The sequence below is a fragment of the Schistocerca americana genome, chromosome 2 (assembly GCF_021461395.2).
Source record: "Schistocerca americana isolate TAMUIC-IGC-003095 chromosome 2, iqSchAmer2.1, whole genome shotgun sequence".
Taxonomy (NCBI): domain Eukaryota; kingdom Metazoa; phylum Arthropoda; class Insecta; order Orthoptera; family Acrididae; genus Schistocerca; species Schistocerca americana.
In genome coordinates, this window is record NC_060120.1 from 490,678,345 (window position 1) to 490,698,369 (window position 20,025).

General features: G+C 39.1%; 1 protein-coding gene across 1 annotated transcript in view; it reads left to right on the forward strand.

Annotated features, from left to right (window-relative positions):
- The first annotated feature begins 437 nt into the window (after positions 1–437).
- Positions 438–20,025, forward strand: part of LOC124594119 (protein FAM98B-like) — a 58,976-nt gene continuing 39,388 nt past the window's right edge. Inside the window, exons 1-3 of the mRNA XM_047132476.1 lie at positions 438–684; positions 777–982; positions 4,000–4,160. Coding sequence (XP_046988432.1) covers positions 647–684; positions 777–982; positions 4,000–4,160 — 405 coding nt within the window. The 5' untranslated portion in view covers positions 438–646. The remainder of the gene's footprint in view (positions 685–776; positions 983–3,999; positions 4,161–20,025) is intronic.

Consider the following 20,025-nt stretch of genomic DNA (forward strand, 5'->3'; position numbering starts at 1 on the left):
TACCTGAAAATTTTGTATCCTGTACTTTAATTGATCTATGTACAGGTCAGATGAAGAATAGGATACTAATGCTAACGAAAACGAATAAATTGACGTACGTTAAATTTATATCCAGTACTGCAGTTAACCTATACAGATCGACTGAAGTTCGAGATACAACTCATATATATGTCAACTGAGATATTTCATGCTAAAGTTACTTGTATCCTTTTTTTCTTTATTTTTTACAGAAGTACTAGGAATCAAACAAGCGATATCCTTAACATTATGTTCGAAATATTAACGCACATGATATATGTCTACCATCCGTTTTCTCCCTACTGCATCCCCTTCTTTATGAACACTTGTCTTTGCTGTTAAATCTGTGTAATAAATCATCTCTGGCAAAGTCTGACCTTATTACTCAAAGCCGACGGATTGTATCCCGTTCTTCAGTAGTCCCAAGTAGCCAGTATATATCTATGGTCTATGTCAGTACACAATATAGAGAAACAGTTGGTAGTTCCTGAGATATATTTTTTTCTGACAGTACAGTAAAGGTCTTTGGTTGCCGGCTGTATGTGATGTGTTGTAGGCATGTGAAATCTTTCCCGGAGAATTATTATATTTTTGAGTCTCTAGAGTTTGTAATTCGAAGAAGTTAAAAATGGAGAATGATATTTTAGACTCTTTAGAAGATCTAGGGTAACAGTTTTTATTGTCAATGTGTAACTTAAAAATGCTAATGTGATATTGATGACCCAACCCAATATTATGAATTGTTATGCAATTTATAGGTACACCGGTCCACTGCTTGACGATTCCTGCTTGGAAAAAGCTTTGGACGGTGGCCCAAAATCCGTCGAGTACACGGCCCTTGTGGAATGGATATCAAAAGAACTCCAGACACTTTACCATTTGGAAGAACATGTTAACGCTATCACAACGGCAGAGGATTCTAGTTCGTTCATGCTAGAACTCAGTAGTTTCTTGAAGGAGTTGGGTAAGCTCCTTTCATTTGGAACATTTATCACACAAAGTATCCAAAAGACTGTACTGATACTTTATAGTAAGATTGACGAAGTCAGTTGATTTGGGAGCACCTATCTCATCGCATAGTTTTCTATTAGAAAGTTAAAACAAATACTAGCATAGAGAAGCTGTTATATGTCCGACAACTTGTACAAAATGTATACTTTACATATTGTTAATGGCTTAAATACGGAAAGCAAATTTTGTTGTGCACATTGCAGTGGTCAGTGTCAGCAGCAAGAAAAATAAATTACTACCATGAATGACCCTTCTAAAGTGGCAGTCCTCCTGTAAGTGAAATATTTCCTTCAGTGTTCAGTTCAAAGCAATGGTTCCTTATTTCTTGTTCTCCTGTGTTTCTACCTCGAGGGACTGTGAGTGTATTGCAGTAAATTACCAGAAACTCTTATTTCTGATTCACAGTCATTGGAATTGCAGACTCCAAATCAAATTGACACTGCCCAACTCAACCTAGACCTTGGACTGTGCCACAAATGTCACCACAACCATGGTTTTGGAGCCGTCTATTGTTATATGAAACATATTATGATTACCTTATTTTTGCCTTTTCTGTCAATCTCCATTATAGAAAATACAGTGTAAATTCTCATCAGTGCCGTACGAGTATTATGATGTGTTTAGTTGGCAATTGTCAGAAAGATATTCACACCAAGAAATGCAAAATATTCACACCAAGATATGTAACTAATTGCAGGACATCTTTATAACAAAAATAACTTTTTGGCATGTATAAATGTTTGGTTAAGGTGGCATGCTGTAGTTAGTAATTCATTTCTGTTGATCGTAGCTGGTTAGGTGATGATAGGCTGTATGATAGCCAGTGAGAATCGCTGCATCTAATGACTTATTTCAAAACCTATGCCTTGCATTAACCGAGATGACCTGGTTTCGGAGATTGTGATTCAGGAACCTAAGAGAACAGTATAAATTTTAAGGAATATTTGTTTTCTGCCATCTTGTTTACTCTTTCAATTCAGGACTAGTTGTCATCGCTTCCCATAATTAGCTGAGCAGCAATGTGAAAGCTGCTGCCACAGTAAATGCACTTTTACTAAATTTTCAATGTTCTTAAAAAATTATAGGCCCAATGTTTTTGTCCGGGGAACGGGAGGACTTAATTTTGAACTCAGCTGTATCGTATTGTGTAGAGCATTGGTAGTCAACCTGATCCCTACCAACCACGAGTAGAACTTACAAATTTCATCATGGGTGACGAGGTGTTAGTGTTTAAAAGTATTTTCTTTAGATTTTAATCAAATTTTGACGAAGTATTTGGTATGTTATTTTTGTTATATATATTTACTTTGAGGAACTCTGCTTTATAAATTTTATTAAGTAGAGTTACTATGCTAGTTTCTAAATGATCATTATTGTGGAGCCAGTGGTCAGTGAGAAGATTTCACTAGTTAACAGAGATACAAAAGTGGGCAGTTGGTAAAAAAGGTTGACTACCCCTGGTGTAGTGTGTTAGGGTTCCCTTACTTGTGCTGACATCTTTCCTGTGTTGACAGACTGAGCCATAGTGCAGCCTGAGTATTAAGTTCTTCATTTCAAGAGTGAAATAGAGGGAAGTGGGGTCATTATAAGCTTCGAATTCTATCCATCTGCTTTGACCTATGACATAATGGTGTCATGGTGTGTGGCGTCACTGTGGTGCTGTGTTTGAGTTGGTTTGTGTTTGTGGATGTCGTGTTGTATTTGTCGGCACCCTCTGGTGGTGGATGTTGACGTGTTGAGTTTAATGTGTGGTATCGAGTTCATTTGTGTCTTGGTTAGCATTGTCAAATGTTAGTTCATTTGAGTCGTGGTTAGCATTCTCATAATGTTGGTTCATTTGAGTCTTGGTAGTCATAATATGGATTTGGAAGTGTCTGCTTTGTTTTGAGAGTTATGGATTCTTCCCTTTTGTTTATGTGTGTGGCGTTTTTGCTAGGTGTGATCAGTTTGGTGTTTGTGTGTGTGTGTGTGTGTGTGTGTGTGTGTGTGTGTGTGTGTGTGTGTTGTTGTTCTTGTTGTTGTTGTTGGCAGCCAACCCAAGTGATTTTGTTGGTAAGTAATTTTTGTTTTGATTTCATGTGTAGTAATTCTGATATTTTATCTGTTTTATATTTATGGTGTTTCAGTGAAACTAGTGACTGAGGGTTTTAGGGCTTTGGATTTGGTGGTGTTTTGTGGGTTATGTAGGTGTGTGAAGTTTGTGGTTGTGATTTTTTTTTTTTTTTTTTTTATATATTTTTTTTTTATTTATGCTATGCCAGTAGGTATCAAGAACTGCATTTGAGCTCCGTAGGTCAAGCGAAGTGTCCATTTCCTGTTTCTGAAATTTTAGGTGTTGGTTTTTTGGTATCGAGGACAGCATTTGAGCTGTATAGATCAAGAGAAACGAGACATTCTTGTGTCGTTTGTATTTTTGTTCACTTTTGTTGGCATGTGTATGCAGTGACGATATCATTGCCACTTTGTATACAGTGGATGTAGGCATTTCCACCATATTGATGACATGGGTCAAATGCCGGGAAGTGACTTCAGCATTTCTTGGCTGTCAAGCTACAGTTTAATTATTAAGTTTTGTATAATTTTCATTGCTTTCACACATTTTTCTCCCCATTTGATGGTGGTTCTGTATTTGTACCCCAACCATGATTGCGGAGTAACTGTAATTACCAATAAAGTGTTACTTTTTGTGGTATCCTGGTTCTTAACTAGAAATTACTTGTAGAAATGTAGGCCTGTAGTTATAACAAAAGTTTGAAATTAAGGTAGGAAGTCAAAATAGTTTTTACCAGAAAAGGTTAGAAAATACGTACTACTCAGCTTACATAAAGCAGTTACAAATGAATAGTATATTTTTAGCTTCATAATTTTCTTTGAAGTGTTAACTGCTCTTGTGGATAGGATTTGTCAGATTCAATATGTATTACATCAATAAGAATTTCATAAAAATGCTGTATCTGCATTCTGTAATAGGATGCGCATATAGCCAACTTACTGGGGGACATATGAGTGAAAGACTGGGATCGAGGAAGAATCGGATGTTACTTCTGGACTTTCTTCTGACTGAGCTACAGGCAGCACGGATGATCCAAGTCAATAAACCAGATGACTCTAAAACGATGCAAGTTGAGTTGGTAAGTTTGATTTTGAGATGATGCATTCACACATCATGCAAAAGTAATTTTCATTATGTCATGGCTGTGTAGTAGTTAATGTATGGGATGTTTAAGAATATAACAGTTCTTCTAGCTAAATGGAACTCACTTGAATGTATCAGTGCTTTCGTTTATATCGAATATCACACACCCCTTACTGTTCAGTGAAAGATATGACATAGCGTAATTAATCTTAAAATTCTTTTATTGACTTTTGAAATCATCGTACATATGAGTTGTTGTATTAAAATGATCTAAGTTCACAGCAGACAACAATAATTTTTTGTAAAAGTTTTTTTATAAAAAAAAATGTTTGAAACATGTTTAGCTTACATTTATATTGTTACAATACACCAGTGGGTACTTGCTATTTCACACTTTAAAATTCTTCAATCAGATGAAGTCATTTTACAACTAAAAAAAGTTTTTTTAGCTTTGATTTAGACAGTCTCATGTTACCTGTTATCTAAGAGACTGGCAACTTTTTACACCATATGAGCCTATTAATGAGTGGACTCTTGTCAGTAGTTTGTGTTTTTTCTTCTTAGCATGAGGTAGTTACATTTGGACCTGATGTGATCATATACGTACTACATTTAGCCTACTTACTTAAAAGTTCCTTGATGAATAAAAAAGTAGTAGGACCTGGCTTTGTTGTCATGTATCTTTTATTTTAGTTTTCTGATGGACAAAGAAAGTGATAAATTTATGCAGGTACAGCAAATGGAGTGAAGTACCTGCATTGCACGAAACCTTCGTGACAAAATTCTCTTGACCCTAAGGTTTGTGTAATCCTTATCACTCTCTTGTAGCTGCAATACTTCTAATTATGAAAGTCTGCAGCACAGCCTCATATTTCAAAATAGGCATAGAATGTCCCATGGTCCCGTTTTCAGCATGCGTATGGACACTAGTTTTGACAGCTGGGTAAAGAGATACCATCTGTTACCTCAACATTAATGTGGTTTAGAGTTTTTAGTTTTGAATCAAAATCGACATTATTGTTATCGCATGAAACAAGAGACAGAGCAGCCAGTCACACAACTGTATAACATCACTATTGAAGGGCTAGAAATGAGTCGCAGGCAGCAAATACGTGGAATAATTATTTCGTAAATGTAGTAAAAAAAATATAGGGACAAATGGTTAGAGAGAGAAATAATGGCAGTACATTGAAAGACAAATCTCATAAAATCCATTGTAGGAACATATCATCAACTTCTCCTTCCAAATTTAATAAAATTATATATTCTCTCAAAAATTAATTCTCCTGAGGTATGTAAACTGCTTTAACATACACATCTTCAGTGCTGAGCTTTGTGTGCATCAATGGTGCTATACTGGTTGTACTATACAGTCAGGGTCACCCAAGCCAGACAGGCCTCATTGGAGGGGCCTTATGAAGTCTGTCCCACAACTTAGGGAATGAAGGACTCTATTTTTCCCACGGAACTCCACCACCAGTGGTCGGGTATGGTTGTGGCGTCCCAAGTTTTCCCGAGCTGGGAACTGGCTTGTGCTGCTATATCTCTTCTGACATAAACTCTGAGCACTATTCTTCGCAGTGTGGACCACAAGGAAGGTACACTCCTCTTAAAAGAAAACAAACCCTCAATAAAGGTGTGCTATGTGCTGATGAGGTGAGTAGATGTTTAGGTAAAACAGTCTTTAGTGGGCAATCCCTAGTTGTGTAAGATTTGCTCAGGCACGCCCGTATCTGTCAGGGTCGAAATTTGTATCCCTTGCGGTACATGGGATCCCTGTGGAGCGATCTCAATTCGGTCTACTCCATATGAGACAAGTGTACCATCAGGTAGTGCCTGCACCCAACCAGCAGAGACTACATGGTCAGTCTTCTCCTTGTGTAATGAGGTGGTCTTCCATTCTGCACAGCTGGAGACACTGCTCCAGGAATGGATCAGATTCATTATGCCATTCTCTGTCATCTGTGTCATGGAGTCAAAGGAAAGCTCCTATCTTGGTCCATCAGATCTCGTTTTATGGAAAGTGTCCCCCAGTTGGATATTCCATTGTGGAAACCAGGCAAGGACCCTAACAGTTACCCCAAGTGTATCCTTTATCAGTTGTCGGGTAAGACTGTCAAGCGCACGGTCAGCCGCCGCTTCGTCTGGGTCCACGAGTCCCGGGGTCACCTGTGCCACTGCTGGTACGGTTTCAGATGCTATTGTTCTGTCCTTGACAATTTATTTCTGTTGGAGATTGTGATATAGGATTCTTTCTTACTCGAAAACCGTATGGTTGGTGTGTTTTTTGACCTCAAAAAAGCATATGACACCACTAAGAGGTGCACGGTCCTTCACCAGTCGTGAATGGGGACTACATGGACATCCGCTAGTTCTCACCCGATCCTTTGTTGAGGAGAATGCATTAGATATCGTGTTGATGATGCCTCGTCTTATCGCTATATTCAGGAGAATGGGGTCCCCCGAGGCAGTGTACTCACACTGTATGCAGTTGCTATCAGTGGCATCTCCTCCACATTCAGAAAGCATATTAAATGCTCTCTGTTAGTGGATGACTTTGTAATCTTCTGCTCTTCCTCCGACCTTAAGGCGACAGTGAGACTTCTACAGCTGACAACTGGGAGGCTGGAAGCTTGGGAAACTAAAACTGCTTTTAGATTCTCACAAGAGAGGACTGCAAGTCAATTTTTACCATGCTTGTCACAATTTCAACCAACCAGAGCTCACAAGGGGGACAATATTGTACATTTCAGGGAAAATGTGCAGGTTTTGGGCACACTATTTGACTCAAAATTATCCTGGCTCCTGCATCTGAGAGACCTATGAACAAAGAGCTTCAATTCATTGAATGTTTTGAAATGCCTCTGCAGAAAGGCTTGGGGAGCCAACAAATCCCGCCTGTCAAATCCAGTTAGATTGTGGTAGTGTGGTTTATGGATCAGCCGGTATTTCGTACTTCAGGACGCTAGTTGCTGTCCGCCACGAGGGCCTTCATATTTTGATCGGAGTGTTTTCAGCTATGTCTGCAAACTCGTGTGCCGAGGCTGGTGAACCACTGCTCTATATTCAGTGGCACCTTCTTCTGGTTTGACACCCTGGAAATCTCAGTGTTGCCTGTCATTGGCATCTACAGGGTGATTCAAAAAGAATACCACAACTTTAAAAATGTGTATTTAATGAAAGAAACATAATATAACCTTCTGTTATACATCATTACAAAGAGTATTTAAAAAGGTTTTTTTTCACTCAAAAACAAGTTCAGAGATGTTCAATATGGCCCCATCCAGACACTCGAGCAATATCAACCCGATACTCCAACTCGTTCCACACTCTCTGTGGCATATCAGGTGTAACAGTTTGGATAGCTGCTGTTATTTCTCGTTTCAAATCATCAATGGTGGCTGGGAGAGGTGGCCGAAACACCATATCCTTAACATACCCCCATAAGAAAAAATCGCAGGGGGTAAGATCAGGGCTTCTTGGAGGCCAGTGATGAAGTGCTCTGTCACGGGCTGCCTGGCGGCCGATCCATCGCCTCGGGTAGTTGACGTTCAGGTAGTTACGTACAGATAAGTGCCAATGTGGTGGCGCTCCATCCTGCTAACTAACCTTTTTCGTAGGACTCTCCATACAGTTGATTGTGGAATTTGCAGCTCTCTGCTAGTTCTGCGAGTCGATTTTCCTGGGCTGCGAACAAATGCTTGCTGGATGCGTGCTACATTTTCACCACTCGTTCTCGGCCGTCCAGAACTTTTCCCTTTGCACAAACACCCATTCTCTGTAAACTGTTTATACCAACGTTTAATACACCACCTATCAGGAGGTTTAACACCATACTTCGTTCGAAATGCACGCTGAACAACTGTCGTCGATTCACTTCTGCCGTACTCAGTAACACAAAAAGCTTTCTGTTGAGCGGTCGCCATCTTAGCATCAACTGACGCTGACGCCTAGTCAACAGGGCCTCAAGCGAACAAATGTACAACTAAATGAAACTTTATAGCTCCCTTAATTCGCCGACAGATAGTGCTTAGCTCTGCCTTTTGTCGTTGCAGAGTTTTAAATTCCTAAAGTTGTGGTATTCTTTTTGAATCACCCTGTAGTGTGGTGATCCACCCCAACTTTGAGCAGCTGTTCGGGAATTGTCCCCATGCAAGCATCCCGTTCGGAATACGTGCTACTGATTGAATCGAGAATCTAAATATATCAGACATCTGAATAGATGGCTAGTGATGGAACAAATTTACACCTTGGCGTATTGAAAAACGAGAGTTTGACACAGTACAAGAAAAGTTGGACTGCAGATTATGTTTTTACAACTGTGTTTTCATTTTCAAGTACATGCTGTTACCACAGTTTTATGTTTGTTTATACGGATGGATCCCAGCAAGAGAATGCCCTCAGTTGTTAAGCTGTTCTCCCTGATGCAGTTTTCCGGGATAACTTACAATCATAATGCTGAGTTATATAGTGTTATGATGGCACTGGAGTGGATTCATAGGCATCATAGACCAAGGTATCTCTTCTGTTCTGATTCGCTTATTGCACTACAAGTGGTCCACAAAATGTATCTGGTAGACCAGTTGATTCGGCTCATCTTTGACTGCTTACTGTGGCTCCAAAGCTATGGGAAGGAGGTGGTCCTTTGCTGGGTACCAGGAGACTTATCTATACAGGGAAATGACATAGTTGACAAGCAGCCAGCGAAGCATTTTGGGATGGTACTGCATGCCTGTGTGCTGTCCCCTTGCATGCCGTCCTCTCATAATCTGACAGACAAATTTTGCAACAGTGGAAAACTGAATGGTTGGAGGTGTTGGAAAACAAACTGTAATCACCCAATTCGACCACACAGGCGTGATGGACTCTGTGCCAACCTTGCTAATGTGCGTATGACACGGTTTTCTCCTCTGACAGGAGAATTGACCACTGTGTGAAGTTTGTGGTATGCTACTTTTGGTTCAGCATATTTTGGCTGTGTGTGTCTTGTGTGCTGATGTCAGAGCAATGCTATGTTTGGCTGGAAATCTCCCAGCCATCCTTGCTGACCCTGACAGCAGTGTTACACGGGTTCTGAAATTTTGTAGACTCAGTCCTCATCGTTAAAGTGCTGGGTAGGAAATAAATGGATAAAAACTACTCTTCATGTGAGGAGTCTCTCCCACCAAACCCTACAAGAATGACATGCTGAGTTTTCGTCAGGACGGTGATGACCGTGATGTTGAATGTCTTGCTTCCAAAATAATCATCATGATAAAAAATAAAAACATCTGGATTTCATTGTTTCAAACAGATTATTAAACATTTTTTTCCCAAATAGTAAGCCCTGTCTTATCAGAAATATGTAATGCATCATTAGCTCTGGGCATTTATCCACAGAAATTGAAGTATGCTGCTGTTAAACCCCTATTTAAAAAGGGTGATAGGAGTGATATCGACAACTACAAACCTGTTTCACTGCTGACATCACTTTCCTTAAGTTTTGAAGAGGTGATGTGTTCTAGGATAGTACCTCATTTGAGCAGTTGTCAACGGGTGCTTGTTGCAGTTAACGACAACTCTGCACTTCGTCTCCACGTCACCAGTGGAGGAATTACTGGTCTGCTGATGTCTTTGAAACAGTTTACCATACTATAAAAATATAAAAACAATTCCAGTTTGGACTTATTGTTTTTGTTTGATTACACTACAAGACCACTGATGATCCATCTAAAAGAGTTCAGAATTTACCCCACCAGTAGCTGAAGATTCCAGTTCTTTTGAAGAGAAAGAATCTAATAGAAGCAGTGATTGTTCTTAGAGCTTTAGTGTTATGACTCCAGAAGTATTTTTTCTTGAAGACAGGAAGATTAGTTATAGTGGTCTATAATTTCCAACTTCTTCTAAACTCCTTTTTTATCAGCATTGAAGAAACAATACTGCATAACACACACTGTCAATTTGCTGCTTAATTAAAAACTATGCACAGTTACAGCAAATTTGTTGCAGCTAGTTAACATATCTCTTCGCATTCTACTGCAGCTCAAGTCAAGACTTCATTTGACGGAAATGGACAGTGTTTCAAAGGAAAATCTTTCCACTAAGAAAGAAATCATCTCTCATTTGAAAGAAAGTGGAGATTCGTTCTTGAGTGTGATTTACAGCATCAGTCGTCAATTCTGTGCTGATCTCCCTGCGGCATTTTTCTACAGTTCTGGCATTGAACACCTTTACTGCAGCAATATTGCCTTTAGCCTCAGTATTTCCAGTGCCTCAGCTATGCAGTATTTCATTCTTTTACAGTTACGTGAAATTCAGTATTTTTTTTCCTTCTTTTATCGCTGTATTCTTTCAACTTCATTTTCATTGTACAGAATTGGAATTTCATTATTACCACGGTAACAGCAGATGCGCCAAGTCAAGTGTGCCAGCTGATTGAAATGCAGAAAACGGAAGAATCAGTAATGTAGTACTGCTTTTTCAATGTCACTGTACACAGGGTGAAGCATTTAATACTGTTTTTTGGAAATATCTGGGCAAAAATACAAATCATATTTAAAAAAATGTTGTAAGAAAAATTATTCATCTCTGAGGACACCAAACTCGAGCTCCTGTACCACTCCCAGGGGGTGGAAAGGGGCTCAACTTTTGAAATCTTAAATAGGGCACCACATTCAGAATCTCCGGGAAAACATTTAACATTTTTCGTTGGGTGAAAGGTGGTGACCTAATGAACAGAAATCAAAATGGGTTAAAAACTGTTGAAAAATATCTCTAGAAATACACATCAGATTAGAATCCCAGGAGGTTAGAAAGGCAGTTATTCCAAAGCTTTGACCAGAAACTGGTGTTTATAACAAAAATCTCGAGTCTCACAACTTAATAGGAATTAGGAATGAATCGGCCTTATTCAGCATACTTTGAGAAGTGCTACATATATTTGATCAAATTATTAGATTTTGGAGAACACAAGAAAACTGTTAGTGCACTAGGTAATTTGACACTTGAATGTTTTCATGGTGGTAGAATGGAAACTGCAGTGTTCCATCCAAAATCAAAATAATTATCCTGCAGAATGCTTTTGTCTTATGAAAAATTTACCTGTCTGACAATTTAATTACTTTTGTTGTATTATTTGGAATCTGTAGTATCTCTACTACTTATTTGCCATGGTGAGCTTGAAATGCGGCTGTTCAGAATATTTTTGGCCAGATGGAGTATCCAGAAGAAGAAGCAGTTTACTAACACAAAATGGAAGCAAAGCATAACACCTGAAAATGTAACATTTCATTTCCCATATTTTCCAGACTGTGATGTAGCTACCTCAAGATTATCTGTATAGAATGAGCTGTCCCAACTTTTGTGCCCACTGACAGGCAGCCGGGCAGATATGGGTACTATTGTGGATTTGTGGCAAATGGCCGGTGTGGTCAGGCAACTTGTGCATGTGCAGAATGCGTGCAATATGGTGTCCTCGTTGATAGCCTACACTATTGTGCCTGTCAGTGAGCACAGTGAGAGGCGGGCACAGCCACTGTTGCCCCAGGGGGGCAACATTGGAATAGCCTGGTGAAGAAGATTGATCTTCTTACAAAATTTGATTCTTGAATACAAACGTATACCATAGGTAACAGTAAACCATCCAGAGTGATTATTGTGTATAAAGCTGATAATGCAGGAGTGGAGTGCTCATGCTTCTGTATCCATTTCCATTTTGAATGGCCGTGTCATTTTAGTGCACATTTCGTTTTCAAAACTTGGTGTTCTGCATTGTAAATGCAAAATTCACTAAAACTAGCAAATTTGTGCCTTCATTTGTCCTTAAGAGCTTCAATCATTTCAGCTTGAATCACTTCATTTTCTTGAAAAAAGTTATTTTTCTTGTGAAGTTTAATGCTAATTTTTTGAAGCTTTTAATCCAACTCTGACAAGCTGTTAATTCTTCTTCGCATCTTTTGTTAGTAAAGCCCAGCCACACAAGATGCTATCACTGACACCAAATGACTTTAATCTACCGTCAGAAAAAAAAATGAAGGCACACATTTAATGTTATCATAATTTCTAATTGGTCTTACAACTGCAACATCATTTTTCCATCTTTACAGTTCACATTCAGAACAAACAAAGTTAAATTCCTTTTGAACAGTGCTCTGATGTTGGTGTTTTGTACTGCTCTTACCTTTTGTTCAGTACACCACTGCTTTTTCCTTGTCCGGTAAGGTTATTGGCATTTCTTTCAAGGTTATCAGTTCATTAAATGGGGTACTATCATTTAAAGATTCTGTACAAATGTAACTGTATCCAGTTTTATCAACGTAAATGAATCCACAACTTGCAGTGTCTAGTGTTTGTTGGTTCTAACTGTTCCTACACTACTTAAATGTGTGTCCAAAACTTAGACCAACATTTTTGAAAATCACATAATCTTCACACACATTTTGTGTGTGTGTGTGTGTGTGTGTGTGTGTGTGTGTGTGTGTGTGTGTGTGTGTTTTTTTGGGGGGGGGGCACACTTACTTAACTCTGTGTGTTCTTTCCAGCATGATTTCATCAGTTTCTTAAAATGACACTTTCCAACTCCAAAGCACATATATTGCTGTTCAGACGGATGTGTTGTCAAATACAAAAACAAAAAGAATTTAGTGAATTGTCTCACGACCAGGATGATTTCGATGTTACACAGAATGCCATTTATTTGCTACAGCACATTGTTAAGGACTTCATTATTGGGATGCAGGGACTGTAAAGAGATTAGCGGCACTAACCAGCCTCAAGTGACATCAGGAAAAGCATATCTTGACACCATGACAACTGTTTTAGCGATGCAGAGAAAATACTGCTTCAGTGTTTTCCTCCATACATCAGCTTCCCATGAAGACGACGACATTGTGCAACATTCCAAGCAGCTAGCCCATTAAGTTGCGGCTGTCTGTGACTGGCAAGGTGCCATGATGCGATTGTACAATATGAGTCAGGCATGGCTTGGGCAGAGTGGCCGGGTGGTTGCAGCAAGCCTTAAGTGCAGGGTGGGTGGTGGTGGCAGTAGCAGCAAGCCAGCAGTGGGAAATCCCAGTAGTGATGGAACTTAGCCAGCCGGGGTGGCCGAGTGGTTCTAGGCACTACAGTCTGGAACCGCATTACCACTACGGTCGCAGGTTCGAATCCTGCCTCGGGCATGGATGTGTGTGCCGTCCTTACGTTAGTTAGGTTTAAGTAGTTCTAAGTTCTAGGGGACTGATGACCTTAGAAGTTGAGTCCCATAGTGCTCAGAACCATCTTTTTGATGGAACTTATGTGGTGTGCCCACTGAGTGAGTTAAGATGGCCCCAGTGAATTGTAATATTTCATCATCATCATCATCATCATCATTTAAGACTGATTATGCCTTTCAGCGTTCAGTCTGGAGCATAGCCCCCTTATGAAATTCCTCCATGATCCCCTATTCAGTGCTAACATTGGTGCCTCTTCTGATGTTAAACCTATTACTTCAAAATCATTCTTAACCGAATCCAGGTACCTTCTCTCCTGTTGGCCTCTGCTGCTGAACCCATGAGTCTCTTCGGTAACCTTGCTTCTCCCATGCATGTAACATGACCCCACAATCTAAGCCTGTTCGCCCTGACTGCTACATCTATAGAGTTCATTCCCAGTTCTTCTTTGATTTCCTCATTGTGGACACCCTCCTGCCATTGTTCCCATCTACTAGTACCTGCAATCATCCTAGCTACTTTCATATCCGTAACCTCAACCTTATTGATAAGGTAACCTGAATCCACCCAGCTTTCGCTCCCATACAACAAAGTTGGTTGAAAGATTGAACGGTGCACAGATAACTTAGTCTTGGTACTGACTTCCTTCTTGCAGAAGAGAGTAGAGAGTAGATAGTAGCTGAGCGCTCACTGCATTAGCTTTGCTACACCTCGCTTCCAGTTCTTTCACTATGTTGCCATCCTGTGAGAATATGCATCCTAAGTACTTGAAACCATCCACCTGTTCTAACTTTGTTCCTCCTATTTGGCACTCAATTCGTTTATATCTCTTTCCCACTGACGTTACTTTCGTTTTGGAGATGCTAATCTTCATACCATAATCCTTACACTTCTGATCTAGCTCTGAAATATTACTTTGCAAGCTTTCAATCGAATCTGCCATCACAACTAAGTCATCCGTATATGCGAGACTGCTTATTTTGTTTTCACATATCTTAATCTCACCCAGCCAGTCTATTGTTTTCAACATATGATCCATAAATAATATGAAAAACAGTGGAGACAGGTTGCAGCCTTGTCTTACCCCTGCAACTACTCTGAACCATTAACTCAATTTACCGTCAACTCTAACTGCTGCCTGACTATCCATGTAAAGACCTTTAGTTGCTTGCAAAAGTTTGCCTCCTATTCCGTAATCTCGTAGAACAGACAATTACTTCCTCCTAGGAACCCGGTCGTATGCCTTTTCGAGATCTATAAAGCGTAGATACAATTGCCTGTTCCACTCATAAAACTTCTCCATTATTTGCTGTAAGCTAAAGATCTGGTCTTGACAACCTCTAAGAGGCCTAAACCCACACTGATTTTCATCCAATTGGTCTTCAACTAATACTCGCACTTTCCTTTCAACAATACCTGAGAAGATTTTACCCACAATGCTGATTAAAGAGATACCTCTGTAGTTGTTACAATCTTTTCTGTTTCCATGTTTAAAGATTGGTGTGATTACTGCTTTTGTCCAGTCTGATGGAACCTGTCCCGACTCCCAGGCCAATTCAATTATCCTGTGTAGCCATTTAAGACCTGACATTCCACTGTATTTGATGAGTTCTGACTTAATTTCATCCACCCCAGCTGCTTTATTGCACTGCAACCTATTGACCATTTTCTCCACTTCCTCAAATGTGATCCTATTTCCATCATCATTCCTATCCCATTCTACCTCAAAATCTGAAACATTACTGATTGTATTTTCACCTACATTGAGCAACTCTTCAAAATATTCCCTCCATCTGCCCAAGGCATCCACAGGATTCGCCAGCAGTTTTCCTGACCTGTCCAAAATACTTGTCATTTCCTTCTTACCTCCCTTTCGAAGATTGCTAATTACACTCCAGAATGGTTTTCCAGCAGCTTGACCCATAGTCTCCAACCTGTTTCCAAAGTCTTCCCAAGATTTCTTCTTGGATGCTGCAATTATCTGTTTGGCTTTGTTTCTTTCTTCAACATAACTTTCTCTGTCTACCCGAGTTCTAGTATGTAGCCATTTTTGATACGCCTTCTTTTTCCTTTTACAGGCTGCCTTGACTGTGTCATTCCGCCAAGCTGTTTGCTTCATCCTACTTTTACACACTACTGTTCCAAGACATTCTTTAGCCACTTCTAGTACTGTGTCCCTGTTCCTTGTCCATTCCTTTTCCAGTGACTGTAATTGACTACATTCAACTAACTGGTACCTTTCTGAGATCGCTGTTATGTACTTGTGCCTGATTTCCTTATTCTGAAGTTTCTACACTCTTATCCTCCTACATATGGACCTGGCCTCCTGCACTTTTGGCCTCACAATCCCAATTTCACTGCAGATTAAATAATGATCAGTGTCATCAAAGAATCCCCTGAATACACGTGTGTCCCTAACAGCCTTCCTGAATTCCTGATCTGTCATTATATAGTCAATGACAGATCTGGTTCCCCTGCCTTCACAAGTATACCAGTGAATGTTCTTATGTTTAAAAAAGGAGTTTGTGATTACTAAGCCCATACTGGCACAGAAATCCAAGAGTTGTTTCCTGTTCCTGTTGGCCTCCATATCCTCTCCAAATTTACCCATAACCTTTTCATACCCTTCTGTTCGATTTCCAATCCTGGCATTAAAATCACCCATGAGCAGAACACTGTCCTTGTCCTTTACTCTAACAACTACATCACTGAGTGCCTCATAAAAACTATCCATCTTATCTTGATCTGTCCCTTCACAATGCGAATATACTGACACAATCCTAATTTTCTTGCTAGACACTGTCAAATCTATCCACATCAGTCGTTCGTTTACATACCTTATTGCAACTACGCTGGGTTCGATTTCTTTCCTGATGTAAAGCCCTACACCCCATTGTGCTATTCCTGCTTTGACTCCTGACAGGTAGACCTTGTATTCTCCTACTTCCTCTTCTTTCTCACCCCTTACCCGAATGTCACTAACAGCTGAAACGTCCAGCCCCATCTTACCTGCAGCCTCTGCCAGCTCTACCTTCTTCCCAGAGTAGCCCCCATTGATATTAATAGCTCCCCATCTCATTACCGTTTGTTTGCCAAGTCGTATCTTAGGAGTCCCTGGTTTGTCAGTTAGAGGTGGGACTCCGTCACCTCCAAAGGTCTGAGGCATTTTGCTCTGATTATTGCCAGCATCATATTTAAAGTACCAGGGAAGCAGGTTGCTAGCCTTACTTGCCCCGAGTCCCATTGGGTTTTACCCCTAACAGCTGAGGCACTAACCGGTGGATTTGATAGTCTTTGCCGTATGAGCACAAAGGTGACCACGACTCGGAATATGTCCGAAATGCCCAGCCTTATTCCAAAGTAACTGGTATCCCGACTGTCGGGACCACTTACTTGGCCACTCATACGTTGCCCGTGGTTCATGAACTAGGACATGACTACAGGAACCCACACCGTGAACCACGTTGTAATATTTACTGAAAATATTTTAACATGTCCTACAGATGTGCTATGAGAAAAGTAGACACCTTATGATTTGTTGTGGTGAGACAACCTCATTGCAAAAGTCATAAAAATGGTTACAGTCATGCAAAGTACTTGAATGAGGCACTGTTTAAAAGCTCTTGATACCAGCAATGAAGATAACAAGTTGTGTTTATTGCCAAACAAGTTAGTAAATATTTATAAACAATTTATTTAATAATATGCAGAAATGTGCCTCAAATAAGATTAATCCACATAAACACACTTAATTAAAACTAGTACGGAAATCTCAGTTTGACTCCATTGATTTCTATGTTATTCAACTATAGTTTGACATTACATTGTATTTAAAACTGTTTTGACTAGCATCAAACTGCACTGCCTTAGTATGTAAAAGTTGGTGTTTTGACTGGTTGGGTTTCAATGGCAGGTGTGGCGAGTAAATACCTTAATGTTTTATTAGTATAAAATCTGGATTTATATATTTTTTTATAGAGTCTCAAACTGACCGTGAATATTTATCGTGTATTGTAAAATGTGTGTATGTAAAGGTTAAGTACAGCTTTCTTGAAAGGTGGTCATGTTATAAGACAATGTATTGATTAAAATTGTAGTCAAGTGACAAAGGTTTTAAATAAGCATGCTGAGCAGAGTTATGGGTCTTTTGTGAAGTTGTTATTGTCTCTAAATGCTCTGCTTGCACAATGTAATTACATTTTACTTTGCTACTTTAAATTCAGTTAACTTATTTTGATGTGAGGCCACCATTCACATACAATTGTGTTGTTATTGTGAATAAACTTTCGATGAAAAGTCTAAAGAAATCGTTGTACACATTGTCATCCTATGTTCTCGTATATTTACCTTCAGTTTTAATTATTTATTGACTATTTGGTGTTTCATATAGCTACTGCTGATACTTGTAAAATGGCTTCATGGTTATGTAGTGCTTCAATTTGGGCTTAAAAGCTACAGTGTAAGACCAGCTCCTATTTCTACAGCTAGCGACACTGTAATATCAGGTTGTACAGTGCCCACAGCGAGCTATTTGTCTGATCCAGTGTATAATAGTACCAAACAGCCAGTCAGGTTTACAATTAGCAAGCTGAACCAAAATTCCAACCATAGATGGGCAATTCCAGGTACCCATAAGCCATAATAATGTCAACGAATGTATAGTGAAGGAGGGCATATTCTATTTCGTTAATGAGTAGAGCTGAGCCAGTGATTACTATGGTAACAAAAGGCATTTAACAGTCATGCATGGATTTGTTGCCTGTATGTATGACAATCATTGGTGGGTTGCACATGTCTTACAAAGGAACAAATGGACAGGCCAGCATCTCCATCTGCAAGGACCGTCACCATCATTTGTGTTACGCACTAAACCAGACATTTGTGTTATCATTAGATATGACATTATCACAAGATTCGATACAATGGCACCAACTGGAAAGATACTTAATCACCTTGCAACAGATATAGCGAACATTAACCATTTAACGTGTGATGTTTTGTAGCCACTTTTTATTGAGTCTTCATGGAAGCTGCACTGTAGATGGTTTATAATACATTGCAGTGAAATAAACCCTATTTTTATACAACATTACTTACAATTCATACTTCTCAATAATTTGGTTCATACTTATGAGCTAATTACCAATTTTTGAAATGGTAGTGATATAGACAAAATAAATTTTTGGGCATGGTGACTGTGGTGTGCCATCTAGATATTTACTATTTTTATAGTGCCACCCTTGAGGAATACAATAAAATTTTTTGGGAAATTGAAGGTGGGTTGTTTCGAGTTATTCAAGACCAAATGTCAATGATTGACCTTGGATATGAAAATCCTTAGAAACCTACCATGCCACGTTTCTATATAAAGCTCAACTCATTAGCTTTTCAGTGATATAAGTTTCATTTCTGTATCTGGATTAGACACGCAAATTGTAGTCATTTGTATTGAGACACATGTGCACATTTCACAAAAGTTCCGAACAGAGCTGGACAATAACTTTATTCGCAGTTGTCATATACCTCTGCAAAGTTTTTGTCTTTTATCTGATTATTGAATACACCGAATTTGGAAGAAATCCAGGATAGTCAGGTTGAAAATGTTAGTTTTCTGTATTGAACTGGCATTGAATTACTCTGTTGTGACATTTTTTAGGTAACTCCCAGTTTATATCAGCACTGAAATTTAGTATGTGGCAACTACAAATGGAAAAAAAATCACAGCAAATTTTGAAATGACAAGTCTGATCACTCCATTATGAGTGAGGAGGCATAGAGGTAAGACACTGGACTAGTATTCAGAACAACAGTGGTTCAAATCCCTAACTGGCCAACTGTATTTAGGCTTTCATTGGTTTACCTAAATTCTAAGAAGGTTCATCCTCACCCAATCCAAGTCTGAACTTCCTCTATAATGACCTAGTCATTGGCAGGACGTTAAACCCTAATCAGTCTTACGTCTTTTGGTTGTTCTTTCCTTCCTTATCTAGGTTTCAGAGGACAATAGGGTTTATGCAAAAATAAAAATCAAACCGAAGAAAATTAAAATCATACCATATTTGTCACTTAGCTTCAAATTCTCTTTACCTAGATTAAAGGGTTGAAATTTGCTTTTAGCTACATTGTTAGTTGTAAACAGCTCTCACACGGAAACATCACCAACTTATACTAAGATTTTAAGGAAGAAAAAGAGTTCTCTGCTCCAGCAATCTATCCCATGTGAAAATTATTCCAACCTCAATATTTTAATAACATTCTCATATTGATATTCTGCAGCTATATGGGATGTAATTGAAAAGAAACAGGAATTGTTTTTAATTTTGCAGGTTTTATATGTCAGATTTAATTTTTTTTCTATCTTATTGGTACACATGTTTCTGATGACTGTTTGCATTTACAGCTGTTTTAAATGTTTGGTTTATTGCTGACAATCAAAAAGGTTATTTGTGTTTTGAGTGCTCAGTGAATTTTTAGTTTAGGAAAAGAAGGATCAAAGAATCTGTATTAAATTTTACTTGAAATGTGGAATAAGTGCAGCACCACATTCAAAATGTTGACTGTGGCGTTTGCTGAATCTACTGTGAGTAAGACAAGAGTTAATAAGTGGTGCAGACTTTTCAAAGAGGGTCAAGAAGAGGACGACCGCCCTGGACACCCTAGCACATCATTTAC